Source organism: Egretta garzetta, unplaced genomic scaffold (assembly GCF_000687185.1).
Source record: "Egretta garzetta isolate BGI_Z169 unplaced genomic scaffold, ASM68718v1 scaffold136, whole genome shotgun sequence".
In the NCBI taxonomy this organism is placed as follows: domain Eukaryota; kingdom Metazoa; phylum Chordata; class Aves; order Pelecaniformes; family Ardeidae; genus Egretta; species Egretta garzetta.
The window spans coordinates 6,083,358-6,109,142 of NW_009260066.1; the positions used below are offsets into that span (position 1 = coordinate 6,083,358).

General features: G+C 40.2%; 1 protein-coding gene across 1 annotated transcript in view; it reads left to right on the top strand.

Annotated features, from left to right (window-relative positions):
• ADGRV1 (adhesion G protein-coupled receptor V1) overlaps nucleotides 1-10,794 on the top strand; it is a gene marked incomplete at its 3' end in the record, with an annotated part of 137,614 nt that extends 126,820 nt beyond the window's left edge. The window contains exons 80-85 of the mRNA XM_035896618.1: nucleotides 57-464; nucleotides 1,456-1,640; nucleotides 5,829-6,078; nucleotides 6,250-6,389; nucleotides 8,032-8,192; nucleotides 10,694-10,794. Coding sequence (XP_035752511.1) covers nucleotides 57-464; nucleotides 1,456-1,640; nucleotides 5,829-6,078; nucleotides 6,250-6,389; nucleotides 8,032-8,192; nucleotides 10,694-10,794 — 1,245 coding nt within the window. The remainder of the gene's footprint in view (nucleotides 1-56; nucleotides 465-1,455; nucleotides 1,641-5,828; nucleotides 6,079-6,249; nucleotides 6,390-8,031; nucleotides 8,193-10,693) is intronic.
• Between the last annotated feature and the right edge of the window lie 14,991 nt (nucleotides 10,795-25,785).

Below are 25,785 nucleotides of genomic sequence, written 5' to 3' on the forward strand. Positions count from 1 at the left end.
TTTGAACAATTGTGTCTATCATAATGTTACCTAAAACTCTTCTGGTTTGTTTTAAGGAGCTACAAAAACCTGAACCTATTGGTCGGACCTTCGTATTTCCAGCTGTGGCAGGACAAGATTTTGCCAGATCTGAAGCTTTACTGACTTTTGAACCCGGACAGAGAAATACATTTCTGGATGTGACGCTGACTCCAAAGACAGGATCCTTAAACCCATTTCCTAAACGTTTCCAGGTTGTACTTTCTAATCCCACAGGCGGTGCCAGAGTAGATGACATGTATGGTATTGCTAACGTCACCATTGTCTCAGATTTGGACTCCTTGCCAGTTTGGGGGCTGATTGACCAACTGCATCAGCCTCTTGATGACACCATTTTACACAGAGTCCTCCAGAACCTGAATGCCAAAGTGGCTACAGAAACCACAGAAGAGCAGCTTGCTGCTGTGATGCATATAATAGATAAGGTAAACCTTTCCTGCTCTTTCTTGAATGACCAACAACTTTAATATTAGAGTATAATAACACGAAGGCCTGTGATAAGATCAAGATTAGCATCCACAGCAGTGACTCAGGGGCAAGGACTGCAAATGTAAAAATAGAAATTGTGAAGTCCCGCAATGAGGGAAGAAGTTTGCCACTAGTTAGGATAGTGGCAGGAAATCAAAAATCAAATAGTTTGAAAAGAGCAGCTGGTATTGATTTTGCATATGTACCTATAGCTCAAGATTTTCTGCTGTGCAAAATTTTCCCTTTGGTGCGTAATTCCATAGAGCTTATTATGGTTTCAGGCCACTTCTTTGTTGGTTTTAGCCTTGGCATGAGAGAATGAGGCCCAAGGTTTACTCCTATCTTTACTCCTAACTCCAGCTGACTGCAGTTCAGCACTCAAGCAAGTGCTACCAGGGCCAGATGGAGTCTGCTGTGCTCTTAACGAGGCATGCAGCTCCTCTTTTCTCCCGCAGCAGCTTGGGGAATCAGGTTGGCAGGGTAGCTGAGCACTTTACCATTCCACTAAAACTCTGGGACTAGTTTAATGGCTTTCTGGCTCTTCTGGACTTGTGGAATAATGCACAGGGCCTGGAAAATGTTTAATTACCTAGACACAAAGCAGTATAACAATATTAATGAAAAACTTATCACCTGTGATTGTTGCCATTTTGACATAGAAAATGGGAAATAATGTCAAAAAATCTCAGGACTCAACAATCTTTGGATTGTGATAGAATGAAAAATGCCACATGGTTTCTTTAACAATCAAATCCCTATTAGTAAGCATATCTTAATGAAGTTTTGACATAGATTGTGCCTCATGCCTTGGCAGCGATGATCAGGACGTGGAAAAAATATTCTGAACTTTCAGAATGAGCATTGGGATAAAATGTTCATTCCACGAGGAAATGTTATAAGCAGACTTCTGTGCTTAAAATGCTGTTTGATTTCTTCCCCTCTCACTAGGTTACGGCAGTAGGTGAAAGACAGTTGCTCACTGATAGGAGTAGAAGCCTTTTCTATGAGATACTCTGTGCTCTGGCTAGCCCAAAACGCGAGGACACACGAGGATATAGCCTGCTGGCTGAGGTGACTGAGAGGTTTGCTTTTTCCCTCCTGACTGGGATAATGTGTGGATCACCAGGAGAAAGGTCAGTAAACTTGAATTCATAATATGTTTTGGAAATAGATGACAATTTACCAATATAGTAAAAACTTAAATGACATTTTTAGAAAAGGGACTTGTCTATCACCTAACGTGTTACCTATATTAAATGGCGTTATGCTCTGTCACAATCTTATAAAGCACTATGTTGGCACTATGAGCTGGTGTCACAAATAACTGGTACACTGACACGGGGTAGCTGTGGGAGTAGGAGTCAGGAGATCTTGGATGTATTAATTCAGATGTAGCTCAAATATTGCCTGGAAAGGGATATATTAATCTTACTAAGAAAATAATATGTAATTGTATGATGGAGAGCTATGTTCTAAGACGTAGATGAGAGTAAGTAACCCAAAATTTTTACTGTCATTTTGTGATTTCTGTGTGCTTGGTTTTGCTCACTTGAACACTAAAATTTCTTAAAAGCTACTCATAGTTTTTACGTGCAGTTTCAAATTGCTAGTTTGGTCTGCAAGTGCATTACACCCTGTGGTCAGGCTAACGGGCAGGGGAAATAGGTGGCTGCAGAAATAGATGACACTCTTTTATGAGACAGCTGGTTTTAAACAGTGCATTTCTCCCACTGTCAGTCTATTAAACAACTGGTAGTTGAATTTAGAAAAAAATCCCTTTTTTTCCCCTCAGAAAATCAGCATGTTGCTGAGGTGAGCATCTCTGGAGCCAGCATGATCGGCAGTGGAGCACTCTACCATGGTGCACAGAGGGGTTTCTTGAATTGGGGGAACCTCAGGGGTAGCTGAGGGAGCTGCCAGGAGCCTGCAACTCGCGCAACAGTGGTTGACGAGACCTGGGCAGGGCCAGGAGCAATGGTGGCCAAGCCCCCACATCCATAAGAGAAGCCCCTGGGGAGCCCTGGTGACCGGGATCCCCACCAGCATGGCAGGCACACAGGGCATGGCGTGCCAGCAAGGGCATGGCACAGCGGTTTGCATGGCAGGGTGTGCAGGAAGGGCGCTGAAGCTCTGCCAGCTCCACCAGGGAGCAATGGGATCCACCCAGCAGAAGGCCATGGCCTCTCTGAATCACCACCCACCATGGGGTTGGACTAGATGACCTCTAGGGGTCCTTTCTAACCCAAAACTTTCTATGATTCTATGATGGCGGACGCCGCTTCCCAGAGCGAGCTCCGTCGGGAACGCGCTGCCAGCCGGGGGCCAGGCTGCAGGCTGTGCCCTGCTCTTACACCCGTACGGGATGGGGAGAGACAGACAGACTGCTGGAATCACACCCTGCTTTCCCTGAGACAGGACTGACAGCCAGACAGGACACACGGCATGGAGGATTCCCCGTCCTCTCTCCGCCTGGCTGAACGCAGGGACTGAAGGGACAGGGGGCAATGGTGACAAGTCCCTGCCCGGTGCAGCAGTTGCATCTTCTCTGTGACTGCTCAGCCTGCCCAGGTGCCCTCACATAATAGGGATGAGGCTCTGCAAGTGGAATCAAACACTGGTGAGGATGATGGTTCATCCAGCTTGGAGGCGTCATTGAGGTTAAGTCAGCCTACGCCATGCATCAAAACCGCTTCCGTAAAGAAAAAAAGACATGTTGTTGTCATAGGAGACATGTCATGTGGCCAGCAGGTCGAGGGATGTTCTCCTCCCCCTCTGCTCTGCCCTGGTGAGACCCCACCTGGAGCACTGTGTCCAGTTCTGGGCTCCCCAGTTCAAGAAAGATGAGGAACTCCTGGACAGAGTCCAGAGGAGGGCAACAAAGATGACAAGGGGACTGGAGCATCTCCCCTATGAGGAAAGGCTGAGAGAGTTGGGCTTGTTCAGCCTGGAGAAGAGAAGGCTGAGAGGGGATCTCATCAACACGTACAAATATCTCAAGGGTGGAAGTCACGAGGACAGAGCCAGACTCTGCAGTGGTGTCCAGTGACAGGACAAGGGGCAATGAGTACAGAGCACTGGAACAGGCTGCCCAGAGGGGTTGTGGAGTTTTCTTCTCTGGAGATATTCAAAGCCTGCCTGGATGAAGTCCTGTGTAACATGCTCTAGGAGAGCCTGCTTTAGCAGGGGGGGTTGGACTAGATGATCTCTGGAGGTCCCTTCCAACCCTTGCAATTCTGGGATTCTGTGACTGCCTTCTGAGGGGAACAGAAGGCTCGATGTGCAGACCAGACCCAGTTCTTAGGGAGGTCTGCAGCCTCCCTGGGGCCCAGGTTAAAGATGTGAAGAGAAAGCTTCCTACCCTGGTACAGCCCTCAGATCACTCCCCATTATTGATTTTTCAGGTAGGCAGCAATGAACTTTCAACAAGAAGTCCAAGGGCGATCAAAAGAGACTTCAGGGCCTTGGGACAACTGGTTAAGGGACGAGGGGCACAAGTAGCGCTCTCCTCTATCCTTCCAGTTGCGGGGAATGATGAGGGAAGACACAAGAAGAGCCAGCAGATCAATGCCCGGCTCTGAGCCTGGTGTCACCAGCAGAAATTTGGATTTTTGATCATGGGTCGATCTACACACCACCATTCCTGCTGTCAACAGACAGGGTACGCCTGTCTCAAAGGGGGAAAAGGATCTTTGCACAGGAGTTAGCAGGGATCATTGAAAGAGCATTGAACTAGATTTGAAGGGTGAAAGGGATAAAACCAGGCTCGGTAGAGATAAGCCTGGGGGCAGCACACCAATGTTTGAGGGATGGCGTGCTAGCAAGTTCCTTTGATCTGCCATCTCAGTGAAGGTAGGGGGTGGAGATCCATGGGGCACCAAAGATGCAAGAATTATGGCTGTGTTAGGAACCATTGAAGCACCTGAGAATAGCCACATAGTATTTAGGGCTTCTGGCCCCCCAAAAGGTGGTGGGATCAACAGCCCAGCTGAAGTGCATCTACACCAGTGTGCACAGCATGGGCAACAAACAGGAGGAGCTGGAAGCTGTTGTGTAGTAGGAAAACTATGACATAGTTGCCATCATGGAAACATGGAGGGATGACTTGCAAACTGGAGTGCTGCCATGGATGTCTGTAAATTCTTCAGAAGGGATAGGCAGGGAAGGAGAGGCAGTGGAGTAGCCCTGTATGTTAGGGAGTGTTTTGGTTGTCTAGACCTTAATGATGGTGATTATAGAGTTGAGTGTTTATGGGTAAGAATCAGGAAGAAGGTCAACAAGGCAGGTATCATGGTGGCAGTCTGTTATAGACCACCCAACCAGGATTAAGAGGCAGACAAAATACTCTGTAAGCAGCTGAGAGAAGTCTCACGATCGCTAGCCCTTGTTCTTGTGCGGGACTTCAACTTAGAAGACATCTGCTGGAAATACAACATAGCAGAGAGGAAACAGTCTAGGAGGTTCCTGAAGTGTATGGAAGATAACTTCCTGACACATCTGGTGAGTGAGCCAACTAGGGAAGGTGCCCCACTGGACCTGTCATTTGTGAACAGAGAAGGACCTGTGGGTGATGTGATGAGTGGAGTTTGTCTTGGGCGTATGGATCAAGCATTGGAACAGGCTGCCCAGGGAAGTGGTCAAGTCACCATCCGTGGAGGCGTTTAAAAGATGGGTAGATGTGGTGCTTAGGGACAGGGTTTAGTGGTGGGATGGCAGTGTTAGGGTAACAGTTGGACTTGATGACCTTAAAGGTCTTTTCCAACCTAAGCAATCCTATGATTCCATGATTCTATTGTTTAGATTTCTATCTCAATTCTTTTTGAGATGTAACATTTCTTGCCATTTCCTAAGTTGTAGCAGGTATGAAGCCCATCTCAGCCAAAAGACGGTAAAATGTGTAAATAACAGCACTATCCTGAACAGTGTCCAGAACTTGAAAGTTCCAAGTCATTATTCAAAGTTTTTTTGCATCACCTATTAGGCATAAGAGGTTAATCAAGATCATCTGTTTTAATGCCTCTCCTTTTTGTAGACTTATCTCTACATCAAGTTGTAAAGATGAGTATTATGATAGCCTAGTTTACCATGATTTTGGCTGCAGATCATAGAGTAAACCCAGAAAGGAAATGGATAAGCTGAAGTACATAATAATTCAGCCCCTCTTTTTTTCACAGAAACTGAAACTGTCTGTCTATTAAATGTCATAAAGCCTAAAAGTGATAGATGAATAAAGTGTAATTACAAATACCTTTTAGAGTAATTCCGTGAAGGATAGTGAAAGCTCAGTTCCACTTACCAGCCCTATTGCTTTTCCATTTCAACAGAGGTAAGAATATCCTTGACAGCTGCCCATACATTGCAATAATGGCTCACAACTGGTTTCCTCAGCAAATCAATGGACACAGATTTGATGGAAAAGACGGAGATTCTATTCAAGTACCTGAACATTTACTAGAGGTCTCTGTCGTATTATCGCCTCCTCAAGAAGAGAACTGTGAATCTGTCCAGTTCACAGAATACAGCAGTCAGCAGTGGTTCCTTACTGGAGATAAAGAACTTGCCCTTAAGAACAAGGTTTGAAGAGAATGCAATTTATTTTTTCAAGAAATTAGTTTAATTTAGATATTGCTCAAAACATCTTAAATGTATTTAAAGTAATGTGAACAGTTTTATGTGTGTTTCTGATTAAAATGAACACTGACTTTAATTTTAATATTAAAATTGTATTTACATTGTATGTTTCAGGTTTTTTCTATGAGTTTGAAGGGTCGGAGTTCACAACCTTTGAAAGATAACAATGAAGTAATTTATCGGATTTATGCTACAGGAAGTCGGATTGTACCACAGAAGTCTTTATGTCTCCTCTGGAATCAAGCTGCTGAAAGGTTATTTTATTAATCTGTTTAGTTTTCCAGTTTCTGCTGTGATCTTCTGCAAGTATAAAATTGAACTATTATTTCCTACCTGTCTTTTTTTTTTTTTTTTTTTTTTAAACTTTTCTGGCCCTTGTACCAGCACATAAAACTTTCCATATAATAAAATGTGTAGTTATTCTAGCTCAGGCACGTCTCAGACTTCCACTCTTGACTTTTTTTCAGCAAAATACTATTTAGATTATGTAATGATGTGTTAGGCAATGCTGACAGGCCGTAAATCCCAGAATTGCATCACTTCATTAATATTAATGACTTTGTACTCTTTACAGTTGTTACCAAACATTTCAAGTCCATTCTTACAAAAGTAAAGAATTAAACCTACATCTGCTTCAAGTCACTGGCTCAGAATGTTCCTAATTTGCTAATACCCGCTCTTTTCTTTGGGTCTCTGAAAGACACCGTGTAAGTGAACAAAAAAAAAACTGTTAAGGGGCAGACTAGGGATTTATCTAGACCAGTACCCTGTCTCCAGTAGTGGCTACAAGGTAATGCCCAGGGAAGAGTAAGATCAGGACAAGCATAAATAGTGCCTCTAATACCATACTCTGCAGTGACTCTGTGAGCTGAATGTGACTTTGTGTATTTCATACCCCAAGTGATTTGTGATTTATCACAAACTTGTCTAGTCTTCCCTTGCACCATCCAGAATTTTAGCACATATTTTGATGATGATCTCTATAGGGCTAATTCTTTTTGACAGAAAAGCCATCTTCTGGGGTTTTTTTGGTTTGTTTTTTTTTTGTTTGTTTGTTTTAATATTGCTGCTACTGCCTTAAGATGATATCTCCTGGCATTCAGAAGTGGTGAACTGATGATCATTTTCCAGTCCATACCAGTGCAAACCACAGAATAAAGTTTTCTATGTATGGTCTTAAATGCCCCATTATTTGATTAGCCTATGTCTTTCCTGTTCACACAGAATAAATTCATTTGGAGAGAAGTATGTTCTGTATCCTGCTGAGATCTGGTTGGTTTAGATATTATTTCATTAGGCTGGCTGGATTATATCAGTCTGTCACTGATATATTTCCCTTCAGAAAGGAGATGCAGCAGAATTTACCTGTATGCTCTCCTTTTATCTAGACACTGTATCACAGAGCAGCTGTTATTTCCTCCAGAAATGGCTTAGGATGTCACCTGTAGTATCCTTTTCCAAAATCAGTGCAGCAATACTGAAAGAAAACAAAACATGAATTTTAGTTTCAAGACAACAAATAGCAGTATGAAATGATGTGTTCTCCATAGTGGGGTAAGGTATTGTGCAAGTTAAGTAACAAACTATATCAAAAGTCACAGAGACCTGTAAATCTTGAATAAGTTTTAAAAACATGGCCACAAAAACTCTCTAATGGAAAAAATGTTCATTATCATATATTGACAATTTTTTTTAATCATAAAAGTAAAAAAAACTATAAACAACATTTTATGTAAATGTGGTATTCCAAGAACTGCACCTGAAAGATTACACAGAATACCTATGCAGTAGTTTAGAAAACTTGATATTTCAGAGATACAACAATAATTTTCAAGCCTGCTTACCACGTAAATTACACAAGTCCATTTCCAACCTTGTGAATCTTTCGTTTTGCAGCTGGCTGTCAGACAGCGGGTTCTGCAAAGTGGTTGACGACACGTCAGACTATGTGGAATGCTCTTGTTCTCATATGTCCATTTATGCAGTTTATGCCCAAACAGATAACTTGTCTTCATACAATGAGGCTTTTTTCTCTTCTGGATTCATCTGCATTTCAGGTCAGTTGATTTAAGATGATTTTCTCATTAATAACAACTGAAGACCAGTAAGACTGACTGATTTTTAGTGGTTTTAGTAACTTGTGACCATCTTTTTATTTGGAGGCGTATGGAAGGAATGTTAACTAAACATGGTATTAAAGTTGGCAGCTGGTCTGGTATTTGCACACTGACAAATTTTGCCACTGAAAAAAACAGCAAAGAAATATGTTTCCTTGTGATGGTTTATTGAACCATACAAAAAAGAAATATGTCATTCATTTGGGGAAAGAAACTTAAAAATCCTAAACTCACCTGTGTCTCTAGCAGCAGTGAAGTTGTTCTCTTTGTCAAATCTTTCAGGCACTTTTCTACCTAGCCTGAAAGCTCTTTGATGATTTTAGTTGACAATTTACACTCAGAAGTGATAACCTGAGGGAGAGAGATTCCTTATCACGTGTGTAGAGTTCCATTACATTCTGCTGCCTAACTGCCACCTAACATCCTGGGAGAAGCCCAAGAGTTTAACCCATGAGGACCATGACTCCCGTCACTGACAGCATTTGCAGAACTCCCAAAATGTCAGACAGGAAGTTTTAAACTCCACTTGGCTTCTGAAGGGGATGGAAATTATCCCTTTCACATTGCAGCCAGTTCACTATGATGTTGCAGGTCATCCTGGGTGAAAGTCAGTTTTTCTTCTTGTGTTAGTAGACATTGTGCAAACAGGAACCTAAAAGTAATGGAGTCACTAAGAAAACATGTTAAAGAGTTCTTAGTCTAACTTAACACACTTAAAAGGGGTTCTGGTTCTGCTGCTTGTGAGGTTTATGGATTTTATACTAGATCATCACTGTATGAGTAATAAAAACAGTGCAAGCAGCTAAATCCCCTATTCATCCCCTCCCAGCAAACTCTCCTAACAGACTAAAGCTAGGCTTCTTAATTGTTTTAAAACCTCAGCCATAACAAAGAAGTCAAAGAAAGAGACGAAAACTCTCTGTTTTTCACCTACTTCATACAAATTGATTGTTTTCTTTAATAATAATGAAATAATTTTTTGTCAGATAAAAATTAGCAGGTTTTAAAATGCAGTTAGGCTTCTAACTTAGATTCTGTTAGTAAAAAAAAAGACAAACTTTAATAAGCAAATTAATTACTGGTTTACAGGAAAAAAATTAAATTGATGAGACAAATATGCCATAGAATGCAAAATGCTATAGAAATTGAAGAAAAAAACAATACGAAGTAAGCTAATATGCTGTAGAAACTGAAGCTAAGGGAAATATTTTGATGAACTGGAAGCAACAAATAACTACAGATCCTTGTTCAGCAGTAATCGTTTACCATAGTCGTGTCTTAATAATACATTTTAAAAATTAGAACAGTTTAGCCTGGTTAAGGGTTTGCCTTGAATATAACTGCAATGCTTTTCAGCTTCTCTGGCTGGTTGAAGGTGTATTCTTACATGATTGTATTTATTTAAATCTAGTGGTAAACAAATTGCTTTAGATTTAAGAGGTGGGATATAAGGGTAGGAGGGAATAAGAATATAAGGACATAAATGTCCACCTAAGTGTGAAGAATACAAAAAAAGAAAAAAAGAAAAAACATCACACTAGAATGAAATAGGATATTATTATTTCTGATAATATTATGTGGATAGTTGTATAAATATCACTAGCTAATTTTTGAAAGGTTTAGAAATAATTCTTTCTGCAATGATTTGTTTCATTGGTACCTTACAAATACTCATAGTTGAGCAACCAGTCTGTCTCAAGAGAGACTAAAAGATCTGCCTTGAGCATCCAAATTCCTGCCCTTCCTGCGGTGTGGAAGTGCACAAACAATTAACTCTACATGAGCTTTAGCAGTGTTTTCCTTAGTGGCTCCACTTTCCCAGGGTCCTTCTTCCATGAGCTACTTACTGGTAGGTAAGGGGCCCTTCCCATTTCTGTTCTGTTCAAGTTCACAATGAATTAGTGAAATGAAAAGTAGTGTTGTTCTTTCTGAGTACTGCTATAACAGATTTCTATGCTGAACACACATGAAGTTTGAGACTGGCATTTAGAAGGGTAGAGCTATCTCCTAAAATGGTGCTACCCAGCTGGAGGCAATTTTTTATTTATTTGTTTCTAAAAGCATTTTTTGATGTAGTAATATGAACACTGAAGAGTGTTCTCTTTGCTTTATATTTAACTGTTATGAAAATCGTACATATCATGCAGAAATAAAAAAAAAACTTGGCAAAAATATCTGGTTTACATTATGCAATTGGTTTAGCTCTCAAGCCTATGAAAAAGTTAAACAGATGTTACTACTTCAGTAATAAATTCATGAGTGATCCCAGCATTAACCAAAGTGAACATGTTTTCTCTGTAAGGTTTGGGTTTTTTTTTTTGTTTTTTAATGATCTGTACCTTCAAGAGATCCAGCACCGTTGTTCTCATTTGGCATAGTTTATTACCCTAAGCTTTAGATTTATTTATTTTTTTTTTCTTTTTGTTGTTGTTTCTGTGTAGGTTTCACGCTGGCTATTATCTCCCACCTTTTCTGCACCAGGTGTGCAATGTTTGCAGCTAAACTCCTCACTCACATGATGGTTGCTTGTTTGGGTACTCAGGTAAGAAAAAGGGCTGAAGCCTCTAAGTGTAAATTAAGTGCAGCTTTACTTTCCTTTTCCTTGCTTCCAAGGCCATGTCTGAACAGACCTCCTTTTCTTTTCCACAGTGTAAACATTTTTTGAAAATGTAAAATTATGGTGATACTTATAATTAATCCAATATTCATGTTCTATATTGTGAATTCAGTTGAAATTATACATTTTCTGAAATATTTAGAGAAAATTTATGGATGATATAGCCACATGAGAAGATAGTCCTGTATGTGGAATAATACATTTTTTGATGTTGGGGTATATAATTGAGACAAAAGAGTTCCATCATTAATGTCATTATTTATTATATGGATTAATGTCAGTAATCAGAAATTCTGTGGGAAAGGTTTATTTTGAGTAGTAGATGATGAAAGCTGTTTTGCACTCTAGTATTTATAAGAAGATATAGTTATGAAAAATTTAAATAACAGAGAATAAACTGTAGAAAGTCTTCCTAGTTCTCTCATACTGGTTCAAGTATTAGGTATTAGAATGTCAACAAACTGAAGGAGCATATAAAAGGAGAATATGTCTCTCTGTCCTATAAAATATAACTTCCTCAGCTTTGGTACATCTGGTGAAATGGGATGTTATGAATAAGCTCAAGCATCTCAAAATTACTTTATGGAGAGATTCCTGAAGAAGGAGATGTATATTTTTATGCTATATTTTTAATGTTAAGTATATTTCTATGTATATTTTTAATCCTATAAAGATAATGTAAATATAAATTTATGTATATGGTGAAGGCAGGGATGCTGAGAGAATTTAAGCATATGAGCAGGCAGGACTTAAAGGAATGTGTTGTATCAGGGAAATAAATAGGTAACTGAATGTAATATAATATATTGAGAATAGATAACTCTGTAGATAACTGAAACAGCCCCATGTTACCTGTAACAGTTTAGCAACTGGCATATCTCTCAGACAAGCTTTTTGTACACTGCCGTGGCTAGTATATAATTTTATTCATGTTACCTCATTATAGTTGTCATGACCTCATGACAGCTCTGTTGTACAATGGAGTGCATTGATAACGTTCCTCACACACCTGGACTTAAAACAGAAGGAGCAGGGAAGGTCCTCACAGCACTGGATACCAAGTGTTTTCTTGCATCTTGGGATGTAAAAGTATTTTGGCATCTCAGTTCTTGACTTTTGAAACACATACTTAAAGTTTTTTAATAGTTTTATGCAGTGACACGGAAAGCTAGTTTGTTCCAGGGACCTGTAACGTGCGTGGTTACTAGCATACAAAACCGACTCAATTTGGGACACAGCTCATAACACAGGTAAGGAAGGGCTTGCATATGGTAATGTGTCACTATTATACAAAACAAGACTACGGAGAGCTTTGCAGTGCATTTTACAGTCTAATGATAGATTTTGCAAAAGCTTCTTCTACTTTTCCTTTACAGCGAATGTTCAATTATCTGTGTTCCCAGAATTGTTTGATATTTTGCATATAATGGAACTATCCTTATCCATGTTGCATTCTTTCTGTCTCTAATACTTTTCCATTTCTTTGGCAATATGTTGCATTTCCAGTACAGAGAAACTTGTTTCTTCTTGCAGTGAGTTTCTTCTTCACAGAAGTCTTCCCCCCCCCCCGCATAAGGACTCCTTACCAGGTCTTTTGGACCCATTAAAACATCTTACTTTACACACAGAATGATTGAGGCAGGAAGGGACCTCTGGAGGTCATCTCATCCCGCCCCCCTGCTCAATCAGGGGCATCTAGAGTGGGTTGCCCAGGGCCATGTCCAGATGGCTTTTGAATATTCCCAAAGATGGAGACTCCACAAGCTCCCTGGGAAACCTGTTCCAGTGCTTGGTCAACCTCATAGTAAAAAAGTGTTTCCTGATGTTCCGAGGGAAGCTCCCATGCTTCAGTTTGTACTTGTTGCCTCTGCTTCTGTCACTGGACACCACTGAACAGAGCCTGGCTCCATCTTCTATGTATCCTCCCTCCAGGTGTTTATATATTTTGATAAAATCCCCCTGAGCCTTTTCTTCTCCAGGCTGAACAGTCCCAGCTCTCTCAGCTTTTCCTCATAGGAGAGATGCTGCATCCCTTATTTGTCTTGGTAGCCCTTCGTTGGACTCTGTCCATTATGTCCCTGTCCCCCTGGGGAGCCTAGAACTGGATGCAATATCCTAGGTGTGGCCTCACCAGGGCTAGGCAGAGGGGAAGGATCCCCTCCCTCAACCTGCTGGCAATGCTTTGCCTAATTCAGCGCAGGACACCATCAGCCTTCTTTTCCACAAGGGCACATTGCTGGTTCCTGTTCAATATGGTGTCCACAAGCACCCCCAGGGCTTTTTCTGCCACACTGTTTTTCTGCTGGATGGCCTCCAGCATATATTGGTGCATTCATTCAAGAAAAGTTAGTTTTGCTATTTTGACACTGATTGCGTAGTTAAAATCATAGAATCGTTTAGGTTGGAAAGGACCCTTAAGATCTTTGAGTCCAACCATTAACACTGCCAAGTCCACCACTAAACTGTGTCCCTAAGTGCCACATCTATGCGTCTATTAAATACCACCAGGGATGGTGACTCAACATTTCTTTTAAGTCTGTTGCATACTTTTAGACGTACTGAGTAATTTTGGTTGGAAGCCACATCTCAAAACTTTCTGGTTTAAACCCCTACTCAAAGCAAGCCCAACTTAGGTCAGGCTCCTCAAGGATCCTGTCCAGTTGAATTCTGAGCATCTTCAAGGGATATCCCACAACCTCTCTGGGCAACCTGGTCCAATGTTTCAGTACCCGTTGTGAAAAGTGTCTCCTAATATCTAGTATAAATTTAATTTATTGCATCATGTATCCATTGGTGTATCCATTGTCTGTACGCATCTGCAAGAAGAGTTTGGTTCCCTCATTTCTGGGCATTTCTATGAGGTAATGTATAACTAATAATATTTCCCCCTCACACATTCTTAAGACTGAAGAGCCCCAGGTCTTGTGTACATTTTGTGGTCTGCATATCTTGGTGGACCTTGACTGAACTTGCTCCAGTGTGTCAGTCTCCTTCCTGTAGTGGAGATCCCAGCTGTACGCAGATGTGGTCACACAGGTGCTAGAATAGAAGGCAAGAATCACTTCCCTTTGCCTTTTGCTAGTGTAAGTCAAACAGCAATACTAGGCTGCTTTGCAACAAGTCATACTGCTGACTCATGGTCAACTTGGCATCCACCAGAAACCCAGGTCGTCTTCTGCAGGTCTGCTGCCTTGCCATTTGGCCTCAGCCCATGCTGCTACATGGCATTACTCTGTCACCAGCTGTATGACTTTGCATTTGCCTTTGTCGAACTTTGTCAGGAGTCAGCGCATTTTTCCAGCCTGTTGAGGTTCCATTAAACAACAGCCTTATAAAGTACCTCCACCCAGATTTTTAGGTCCTCCTCAAACTTCCAGTGTGGCCCTCTGTCCCATCATCTACTTTAAGTAGTACCAGCACTGCACCTAAACTGCTGAGGAGCAGTGCTAGTAACCAGGCTCCAGCTGGACTTCAGACTGTTGCTTACAACCCTTTGAGCCTCATGGTACAGGCAATTTTCCACTCACTTTATAATCCATCTAACCAAGGCATGTCTCAGCCTTTTGATTATAAAACTGTGGACACCAGAGGAACCATGCAAAGGACTTACTAAAGTTAAGGTAAACAACATTTGATGCACTTGCCTAAGCCAGCCATCTCCTTATGGAAGGAGATTGGGTTAGTCAGGCATGATTTTATCTTCCTAAATCTATGACGGCTGTTCCCAGCTGCCATCCTGTCCGTGCTCTGGCTACAGCTTCCAGCTATAACTGCCCTGGGGACCGTGGTCAGGCTGGTTGGTGTGTAGTTCAGAGGTCTTTTTTTCCAGCAATTTAATGATTCATCTCTATGCCTAAAAGTCAATGAGAAGGAAGGAAAAATAAAAATAAATTGATGCCTCAGCTGTACAAGAAGCAACTTTAAACATGGTATTAAAGGGCCGTTTTCATAACTATCTATACCTGAGGTGAAAAGTTGGGGCCTAAGTGCAAGTTCAAAGTTCTCCAACCCCCAAAATAAGTTGTATTTCAAATCATATCCCCAATCAGATTTTGTTGCTCTTTGAGACATTATTTTTGTGACTTGGTTCTCTGCTTTGGTCTCATTATTTTGTACGATATCTTTATCATCTTTAGAGTTACTTAGCTGCATTCACTATCTACTCTGAATCTGGCATCAGTATTTGCACGGGACTTTATAGTAACTTTGGACTAGAGATGCTACACAGTCTGAGAATTGCTTATTTATTTCTGAAGACACCCTGAACGTTATTTCCCTGATTTACTGATAGAATTTTAATTCCAGGCCTTATCAAGCTGCTAAACTCCTGTTTCTCCATTCCCAGGCCAGTGCTGCAGCTGCTTTGCTGTAAAATAAACATCATGCTGTCACACACACACTTGCCATGAATGTATAGCCCACTCAGGTACAGCTATGGGAAATATTTCACTTGAATGGCATATTCGATTGAAATTCAGTTTTCATGGAAGTAGTCTAAGTCAACTTATCTCCAAAATATATATGGAAAAACCTAAACAAAGGCATTTTTAAGGCCTCACCTAAACATGAACTAAAATTAAAAATTGCTGCATTTTCTGTTGAATGTGGCTTTATTTAAACTTTAAATATCACTTTTCATATACTGATGTGCAAGCATATTGTCAGTGGTATGCCTAGAAGCTCTTATCTGCTGACAGTTCCAGGTTTTGAATAGTAACTCTGTTGTAACCTTGTCTGTTTCTTCTCAAGGTTGGGCAGGAGGACAGGCATGGGCATGGCTGGAGACCAGCTCAGGTAGAGACTGATGGCCCAAGGCTGAGCTTAAACAGAGCTGATGGGCTTAGGAGCGGAGAGTGTAGGTGGAGACTCCAGTTGGGACTGGTCAGGACCATTAAGGTTTTTGAGTGCACTCAATGCCCTGACATAAAGGCAGCTTCTCTCGTTTTTATGTTGCTCTCCAATAAGGATTGTAAACATGAAGGGAGGGTTTGAATGTGTTTGTTTTTCAGTCTTTCTTCTAATAAGTAGAATAAATTTTGAGAATTAGTAAGACTCTATATAACGAAAAACTATCTGAAAGGCATGTGGAGAAAAGCAGGAATCGTTAATGCAGGAAAAGATTACAGAAGGTAACCAATTAAAATAGAAAGGGCTTTCTACTAAGGTACAAGAGCATAAAAATGCTATTATCGCCTTTCCTTCTTCATGTACAAAAGTAATACTGAGAAGTCAGATATCTCTGGCTACTGGAATACTGCACTGAGTTCTAGCTGATGAAGGACTTCGAAAGCGAGAAAGTTAACTTCAACTTGGGCCCACAGGCTTTTCTGTCTGCCAGCTGCTTTTTGTTTAAGTGCACTGCATCTAAACTTTTATATGAAATACTGATCTGTGCAGAATAATTCTTCAGAACAGTTCCATGTGGTGTGAAAATATAGCAATTTAGTTTAATTACAGAGATACTATTTCGAGTGGTTCTAAATCCTTTTGTTATTCATCCTCAACCGCTAAAATCCATGACTCTTCTGATCTCTTCTCCTTTTGCTGTGCAGTTATTCTTCAAGTTCTCAGAACAAAACTTTTGAAAGAGGATTTTAGCAGGATAACTGCCTAGCCAATTAGCTAGCTTGGAGAGGACGTAGACAGCTTGGCAGCAGCTGTTGAGGAGAAGAAAGTGGCTTTAAGGCAGAGTGAAAAGAGAAGGGATATGTTCAACAAGAGTGAAGTGAACTACTGTGCTAGCTACTGAACAGCTGAAGGAAAATCTCCATACAGTTATTTGTGTCATGATATCGTGGCGTATGTTCTGCCTGGCCTGACTAGGAAGCTGTCATGATCCACTATTGGGTTGAACAATTTGGCAGAGGTTAAACCCCCTTGCTTTCCAATCGACCTCAGATAATTCTGGGAGGTTGGGGGCAGCTGGGCTTAACTTCTGATTAACTCCAATATTTTATCGTGACTAGGTTCCTTTTAGAAAGAGAGGAAAAGCAAGAAAGGTAAAGAGAGGGGGAGAAACAAACAGAACAGGAGTGTTGCAATAGCTGCCCCCATGGGTCTATGTGCTGTCCGTGCGGCTGGTGCAGCCCAAGCAGTTTGATGCGCCTGATGCATCTTCAAATCTGGTGGAGGGTAAATGTTCCTGGGCGCTCCCTCGTGGCCCCCGCTGGTTCCCCTTTCATAGGGTTGTCTTCTTGCATAGTCAATGACACTTTTGCATACCCACCCCTCCCACTCGGCAGTGGGGCGCATGCCCAGTACCGTCATTAAGAGTATGCTCGAAAGTTCTAGGGGGTCTGAGCCCCCTCCCCATTGTCAGTTGACTCTGGGCCAGGGCCCATGCGCAGAGGACGTGTACTCCAAGATAACAGGCCACACATTCCTGTGGGGTGGGGCTCAGTGGGCTGAAACTGCCCCACTCAGTTGCCATGGTGATTAGGCTTTGGTGGTTAAGCTTGCCTGCCACCAATGTTGAGACAAGTTTCTAGTCCCTTACAGAAGCCTAAGTTTAACAGAAAACTCTAAACAGAAGATATTTGTACAGCTATACCCACCTACAACTATTTGGACAGTATATGTAGGAGTAGATATTTACAACAGAATCAAAAGTTTTGTGGTTTTGCTAACCAATGACTCATAATGAAAGGAGTTATATAAGGCAGTTTTAACTGAGGGCTTATTACACGAAAATTGGCACTTAATAACGACTGGTTTAAACACAATGAAAATGTTAGCACTTTGCATTTTACCTAGTAATATTTAGGCAGTAGTAGACACTGGATTTGTACCTATTAGATCTCAAAGCGCTCTAGAGAATGAAGCAAGCTGGTGTTTCTGTGTGCAGTTATTATTTCTAACAGAAAAAAAAACCTAAGAAGCTTTTCAGGTTAGAATAATTATTTTTCCTTTAATAACTGCACTGGATGTTTATTAGGCGTGTAAGTTTGTTTGCTTTTTTTCAACTGCTACCAGTGCACTAATTACTATTACCTGTAGATGGCAGTCAAACCTTTTCAGCACAGTGCTCTGAAATTTGCTCTTCCAAGGCTGTGCCTGCTTTGTGGTTGCTCACAATGATTCGTTCCTCTGTCAGTGATGGGGAGTGGTGATTCACAGTATTCGACCTTCATTTCATTCTTGGTGTTTCTAGAGCTTCCAGCATTAATGGAGCATTTGCAAAGCATTCAAGAATGGATGTTTCACCAAGTGTTTGGTGAAACTCATTGAAAAGACATAAAAGGCTAGATATTTCTAAAACATTTTTTATTCTTTTCCATTCTGATATTTACTCAGAGAATCATGATGTCTCCAACAAACATTATTTCTTGAATCATTAGTTAGTCACAGTATTTTGTTTGTTTAACCAGCATGTTATAAGTTCAGGCAACAATACCTTAAATGCACAGGGGAAAAATTACTGGGCTGAGATTTTCAGTTTTGGAGTAAATTTAGGTGAAGATTTGTGTACTGGAAAAATTAAAGTGATAAGAATATACTTCACAGTGTCTCAATACAATCAATAAAATTCTCCTTTTCAAAAAAACTGTAAACCTAGATTACAATCTTTAAAGGAACCATGGCTTATGGCTGCCGTGGTTTGCCTGGGAATTCCCAGGCAGAGATACATGAATAAGCACTTTGTACCTGGCTTGTGCATGTATGCTCAGCTTGATGCATCTTGTCCACATTAAACTTCAGTGTGGATGCATAGGCCATTGCTACAGCACATGCTGAGTATTGCAAATGACATGAACATGTGCTAAGGTCTCCATTTAGGTATTTCGTGTGTGCGCTGCTGAGCTGCTCTGTATTTGTACAGTAGCCATTTCTCAGGAATATCTGAACATTCCCAATCTGTTTACACCAATAATTGTGCACAAATGGCCTGCTATTCTTCTGGCCAGTAATGCAAAATTAAAGTTTAACAGTCACACAGAAAAAAAGCATATTGAGAACTGTGTCGTCCTCCATTTTTGTCAAAAAAATAACTGTATATTTTCTAATTTAACCAGCCCCCAAGCTACAGTATCACTTGGCATCATCATCCATCACTATAATATCTGTAATAATCACCAAGCTGGCAAGCCAAATTCATCCTACCATTGACTTTGATAGAAAGGCTTGATGAAAAATTATACTTACTGTGTTTAACTGTTTGAAAGCTGTGCGTTGTTCAGCCTGAGCAGAAATACAAAGATACATGTCAGTTATGCTTTTTTAAGAAGAGATTGTACAAACAATCCTAGTTTAAAAAAATTGTTAAATATTTATTTGAAAATTATAAACTTCAACCTTGGTAGAATTGTTGTTTTATTATTTGGACTTACTCAGATATGGAGGAAGATAGAAAACACAGTTCTGCTAGAACTAAGGTAAATTTTAAATATGTGATGGAATCTTCAAGAGGTGATGAAGGAGCAGGATATGAATGAATGATTGTAGAGCCTGTAGCTTCTGCCATTGTATAAAAGTGAAACTTCTGCATTAACTGTGAAATATTGCTTCTGCTGTACGGTTCTTAATATTAACCTTTCTCTTCCAAACTAGGGGAATTCTCACTTGGCTCACCACACAATCAAAACCCTAAAGAAGTTACCATATATACCTGGATAGGGGGAGTTTGCAAAGCATGTTCCAGAATGGGGTGGGTAGAGTGATCCTCTGTACCATCCACCACAGGGGCCTGTGAGTGATGAGTGCCTGCCCCTCTTCTGGCAGCAGAGAGGAGCCTTCAGGTCAGTTCAGTACCCCCTTATGGTAAGCCTGTGCTTTTCAGTCAGCTGATGGGAAATACTAATTAAAAGGCTGTTTCTGAAGAAGCCTGGTGCAGAACTTCACTAAATTCCATGTCCATATGAAATATGAAACTCTTATGGAATAGGAAACAACAAACTTTTAATGCTTTACTATACAGTTAGAACTCCGTGGCCCAGGGTGAGGGAAATTTCTTTATAAAACCTAACTGTCTTTTAGGACAACTAGGCCTGAGATTTCCTTGCTCTGATATCCTTGCTGTAACCTGACAGCAGTAAATAATTCTGAATGTAGTACCATAGGCCCTTCATGAAGCTGAGAAACCCATAAGATTTGAGAGAGCATAGGGGAAGTAAAAGAGAACTAGATGCAGTGATCCAGAATTGGTGCCCACTCTAGAAATTCAGGTCCATTTTAATGTGTTTTATCCTGCTACTCTTCAATGTGAAATGTTTCAGTGAGAAGAACGATGAGTAGTAGGCAGTCTTCTTCCACCCTAAATGTCAGTGTTCCTATCTTTGGGATAATAATGTCTAAAAATTCTCATTTAGAGAAAGAGACATTCTACAGATGTTAATTACAATGGAAACTGGAAAAGATTTCCACTTCTGTTAGAGGAATATTGTAATTTATTCAGTAAAACTGGACATTCTTTGGATTATTTGATGTCGTTAAAGTGATCAGAACCTTCCTCAAATGAGTACTCGGCCATTAACTCCCCATATCATAGGGGGGATATTTTAATGGCTAAATTTCTTAATGACGTTATGCAATCTCTCTGTCCCTGCTCAGCTTGAGTTAAGACAATTGCGGAATATTCCATTCATCCTGGGATAAGTGAAGTTTCCATAGGATGGTCAGATTTTCCTGCTAAGCCTTTTTATGTCATATTTCCTAATAAAGGAAGACAGCCCTTCTGGTAATCTTTTGAATAAATAAGTAAATACTCAGAAGTCCTGCTTACATTACTTCCACAGAGGCTGGGGTCACAGTCAAGAGTCAGCATTAGGCCTTGGTTGTTACCACATCATTTACTCAGTTGATCAAATATAAGAATGAAAATTCTGTTTTCCAGAAACTTCATCTGTATATACATAATATAACGGTGAGGAAGGACTGTTACCATGAAACAACAAGCAGTTCTTTGCCCTGATCACCTAAACGTCACATGAGGAAGTGGGAAGAGCAGCTGACCCACAGGAGCCTATTGCAGCATCTTTCCCTTTTTTTCTGGTAGAGGGAGTAATTTTACCTGTGGGGTTCTGTCAGATGTCAAATTGCTGTGGCTTTGAGGCTTGCTATAAATATGACACCATCTGCAGTTACTTAAAGCTAAAGCTCAGGCAAAAGGAAAAGGCAATGCAGATGCTATAAGAGCGGCCCTTTAAGGTCTCAGTCCTAGAGTGTGGAGGTGTAGAAGCAGCTGAAATACCTCTATCCTATGGAAAGAGGGCAAGAGGAGGTGCTCTAGTGGTCATGGCCAGGTGATGGAGTGTGTAAGAAATAAATCTGAAACATTCATATAATTTAAATTTTATGCTACATTTTTACATCAACCGACACTGCTAACTTCTTGCTATGCCAGTACCCATATATTTCTACTTTTGCTATTCTTAGGGATAATGTTGCTTTGCCACCCTTGTTCACTTCTCTGATGTTGAGTCACCATGTAGTGTTAATGTGCAGGCTGTTAGTATCTTCTTATAGATTATCTCCTAGTGTTTGCCAAAACTCAGATATATGAGCAATGCTATAACATATGTTAGAATGCTGCTACATTATCTCACACCTCCTGTCCTCATTGCAAACAGTCAAATGTTCTGTTTATCACTTTAAAGTGTAAGAGTATGAGATTTCTATCAGCTAATGCCTTCCAGCTCTTTTTTCATTATACCCTATTTTTTCCCAACATCACAAACAGTTGGGGACCACACACGGAGAGGAATAGACAGCAGCATTCCCAAGTTGCCCATTCATTGCTTTTCTCTGTATCTTACTGTGAAGCAGGTTATACTGCTGCCTCTCTCTGCTTCATGCTTTTCATTGTCATTTTTCACCTCTTGTTCCCATTTTCTGCCTCCTTTCTTCCTCTCCCTTTGTTCTGTCCACTCATGTGTCCCATTCTGCTTTAATAAGAAGGTAGATATCTATTACTTCTCCTAATTAGCAAGTCTCCTATTGCTCATTTCCCTGCTAAAGGCTTTTCTCTGTCTTGATGGAGAGAAGAACCTCAGCAGTTGCTCTTACCCATAAATTCAGGTCTTAGCAACAGCTGTGCAGTGTTAATCTGAAGTTTCCAAAATATTCTTAACTTAGTTTATTTCTTGGAGGAAAAAATCCATAGGCTTTCGTGAACAATAGTGCTTCAATGGTTTTCCTTTGCAGCTAATTAAAATTATACTAACCATTGAATGTTTAGCTTCTGTTTTCACTCCACCACTGTCACTTTGTTTACTTACTTCCATGTGCAAGAATGTATGCAAGAATATTTTAGAAGGGTCTTTTTGTTTCCATTTTTGGCAGTTTTCTCATGACCTACTTCTTCATATCTTCCAGGCAGCTAATGTTCCACACACAATAGATTAACAAGTCCCTTTCAAGACTTAATTGGATTAATTATTGGTATACACGAAACCAGAGCCTGACTTTGCCAGATTCATACAGCAAGTGTAATTTTAAGTGTACTGGGGTCCTGATTGCATTTGAAAATAACTGAATAAGATTTTCGTAAATACCAGCTTACTAATGATTACGGTTAACTGTGATTAAATACACTTGTATAATTTTTGATAGTTTAGTCAGCAGGCTATAGGAGAATTTTATACACTGGTGGATGTGATTTTGTTCACATGGTGATTTTTTCCTGTTGTATAAAAAGTGCCTTTTGAAAATGACATTATGTGGATCTATGAGAGTCAAACAGGTCATAACACAAAGACAAGACAGACTGTTCATTTTGCTTATTCTTTTATTGTCCTATGTAGGTCATGTAAGTGTTTTGTGCTAAATAAAATATGATTTGAAAAAAAGACACCAATACAACTGTAGATTTGAATAGACTCTGAAGGATGACCATGAAAGCCATAAATGCTGGGAATGTTGGTGAATGATCAGTGAAATAAGTAATGCAGAGTTTGGGCTGTATATCAGCAAAAGGGAGAAAACAGGAGCATATATAACACATGTTCATGTGCAGAAAAAAAAATAAAGTGATCATGTTCAGTTATGAAAAACAGCTTAAAAACCATGGTGGTTGGTCATAGACTATGCTGTATTTCCATATTTCCATTTTATCTGGAAATTCAAGCAATCTAAAAGATTGCTTACATAAGAGGGCCTCATAACAGAATGGCAAAGTATGTGACCAGATCATGTCAGCTACTTTAAAACATTGCACCAAGCAGTTCAAACCCACTGAGGTGCTATCCTGATGGGAAGCCACTCACTGAAGACACATCATACATCAAATTCTGCTCAGTACTTTCTAAATTAATAGCTAGGCATCTGGTGCACAATCATTCAAAGAAAATGAAGGAACCAGGAAAGCTCTTTTTGGAATAAGATAGATGAAAGAATAGAAGCCAACTTCTAAAACACAAGGATGTGCATCAGCAGAAATTAATTTGTGTGTCTGGAACATTTTGCTGGGGATGATAGAATTTTATGTGTCTCTAGGAGAGAAGAGAGAAGGGAAACAGCAAACATGAAATAATTAACTACGTTGTTTTTCTGCACAGCTGGAATGGGATAGGACTCTTCCCTTACTCAATAATTGTGGGTCAGCTGGCAGGAATTAACTTGGAAAGCACAGGAATTCAAAGTCTTAAGATTGTCTGTCTGTGAGTAAACAAACAGAATCAAATCAAGTGAACACCCAGCCGTCTCGTCGTTTACCCAGGGATATGAAATGCCTGCACCACCCAAAGGATAGAATTTCTGACTAAAAGTGTTAGTGTCCGTCCCCCTCCCCCCCCAATATTTGTCCCTCATCCTTGCACAGATAGTGTCCAAAGACTCTACAATTACAGCATTTTATTGGGTCCTGCAACAGTTTTAGACAGCTACTGCTCTAGTCCATGGTCTGGTGGAGAACTGTATGTTCCAGATGGTCCAAGCATAGATCTTTCACCACTGTATAGAAGCGGGTGGCAAACAGGGGGCATATAAATGCTCCCACTATGTCATACATGGTCAGGAAGATGCTCCTTATGTGTGCTTTTAGGGTGATTATGCTCTACAGTGTCCAGGTTCAAAATCAGGATAACTCAGCCATGAAAATAATTTAGGAAATAATTGCTCTTTTTGAGACAAAAAAAAAAAAAATTCTACAACTGAAGCCCTGGTTCATGATAGGTGACCTTTTCCTTAACATTTTCCCACAGTGAGAACAAAGCTGGGAAGAGAAGAATCAGGAAGGAATACAATGTAAATGTGTCCCATGAAGGTGCATTAGTCCTCTAAATCAAATATATACATGTGTTTTATTTCCCCACCACCTCTTTCACAGGTGTGCAGGATTCAGCACAATATTGGGGAGAGGCAGATAGAGAAATATGTAGCTGAAAAGTATAGATACAGAACTGTCTGTTCTAGGTAAATTCACACTTAAAAGTGCCTCATAGTTACTGCTATTTGTTACTTCTGAAGTATTTTTTAAATATTACAAGTTGTGCTTGAGTGTAATCTGTGATCTAGATACAGTAGTGTACCTCAATTAGAGACAATTACAGGAACATTTTCAAAAGGTCTCCATGGAGGATAAAAGACTGAGCTCTATCCTCACATTAAATCATACTCTTTAATTGGTACAGATCCTTGCAGTCTCTTACCTTGGAGCAGAGTTTTGGGTAGATGGGTGGTTAATGTGTTCCTAAACCCTCATCTTAACGATTGCCAAGTCATTAATTCATTGTGATACACAGAGCGCTACCCTTGACCTAGGAAAGGTTAAAATGATGTTGATGTATTAATCTTTATATTTTGTATAAATGTGTACCTTGCCTTCTACTTTATGCAGACCAATTTATGGCATCAGTACTTTGCAGCTGATTACTGACTTTTACCTGAGAACAGACATGGTGGCAACTAATCACTTCAGGATAATCATTAATTTGGGTGTCTCACCTTCCCAACTTCAAAGGACAAAAGCTGTCAGGTTAATTTTGATAGTAAATGCTATCTATTGTTAAAATATGTTTTGTAATGTCAGGCTGGTTTCTTAAAGCCTTGAGTAAATGTGGTTTCACTGGAAGAGGAATGCAATAGAAGCAAATAAGGAAGTTGGATGAAATGGTGTTTGCCATGTGATGAGCGAGTCTAAAGCATTACCTCTTCAGCCGCCCAATGTGTTGTAAAATTCTATGGATTAGTGATGGAAAGCTCACATTTATCTTCCTCTACCCATATGAAATTTTTCCTCCATAATGTTTTCTTGGTTGTGTTTATTTAATAGAGTTTTAAATGAATGTAGCTTTGACACTTCCAGAGTTTAGATTGTAAGCTTTCTTTGTTCTGTGCCTGCGTGCTCAGTACTACTAAAAGGATAAAATCAAAGGTAAACTTGATCTTGATTGTACTAATAGATCATTCCTGATATAGGAAGCAAATGTAAGGCTATGTTGATCTTATGTTTAGAAGCATGAATGGAAAAGGGGTCTTTTTATCACAGGCACAAATAAGAAGTAACTCCTTTGAAATCCAGTTATAGCCATGGCGTGAGCCTGCAACTGAGCTTGGCTTGCTCTGGCTGGGAGCCAGAGTAACTGGGAATTTCCCACCAAACCCTCACTCCCTTGTTGCCAGGAAGATTTTAATTCAGTTTTATAATAAACTTTTACTAAGCTCACCCTAATTTAGAGGTCTAGAAAGTGTGCATAGTAAAATCGTAAAATGCAATGAGACCTCTCTGAAGATAACTGTGCACATCTTTCAGTTTTAATGTCCTGCTGCAGTATGTGACACTCGCCCACGTGCACAGAGGTGTGGTAACTTTCACAGCATTTGCTAATGCTTCAGGCCTTTCAGGTTTAGTATTTTTATCTTTATTCTGAGATCATTCACTTCTGGAGGCAGAAACAACAAATACCACTTTGCTAATCTAAGCAATCTGCCCAAAGGCATGTATCCTTCTTTCCTCCAGCTTTCACAATGGGAAGTGTCCTT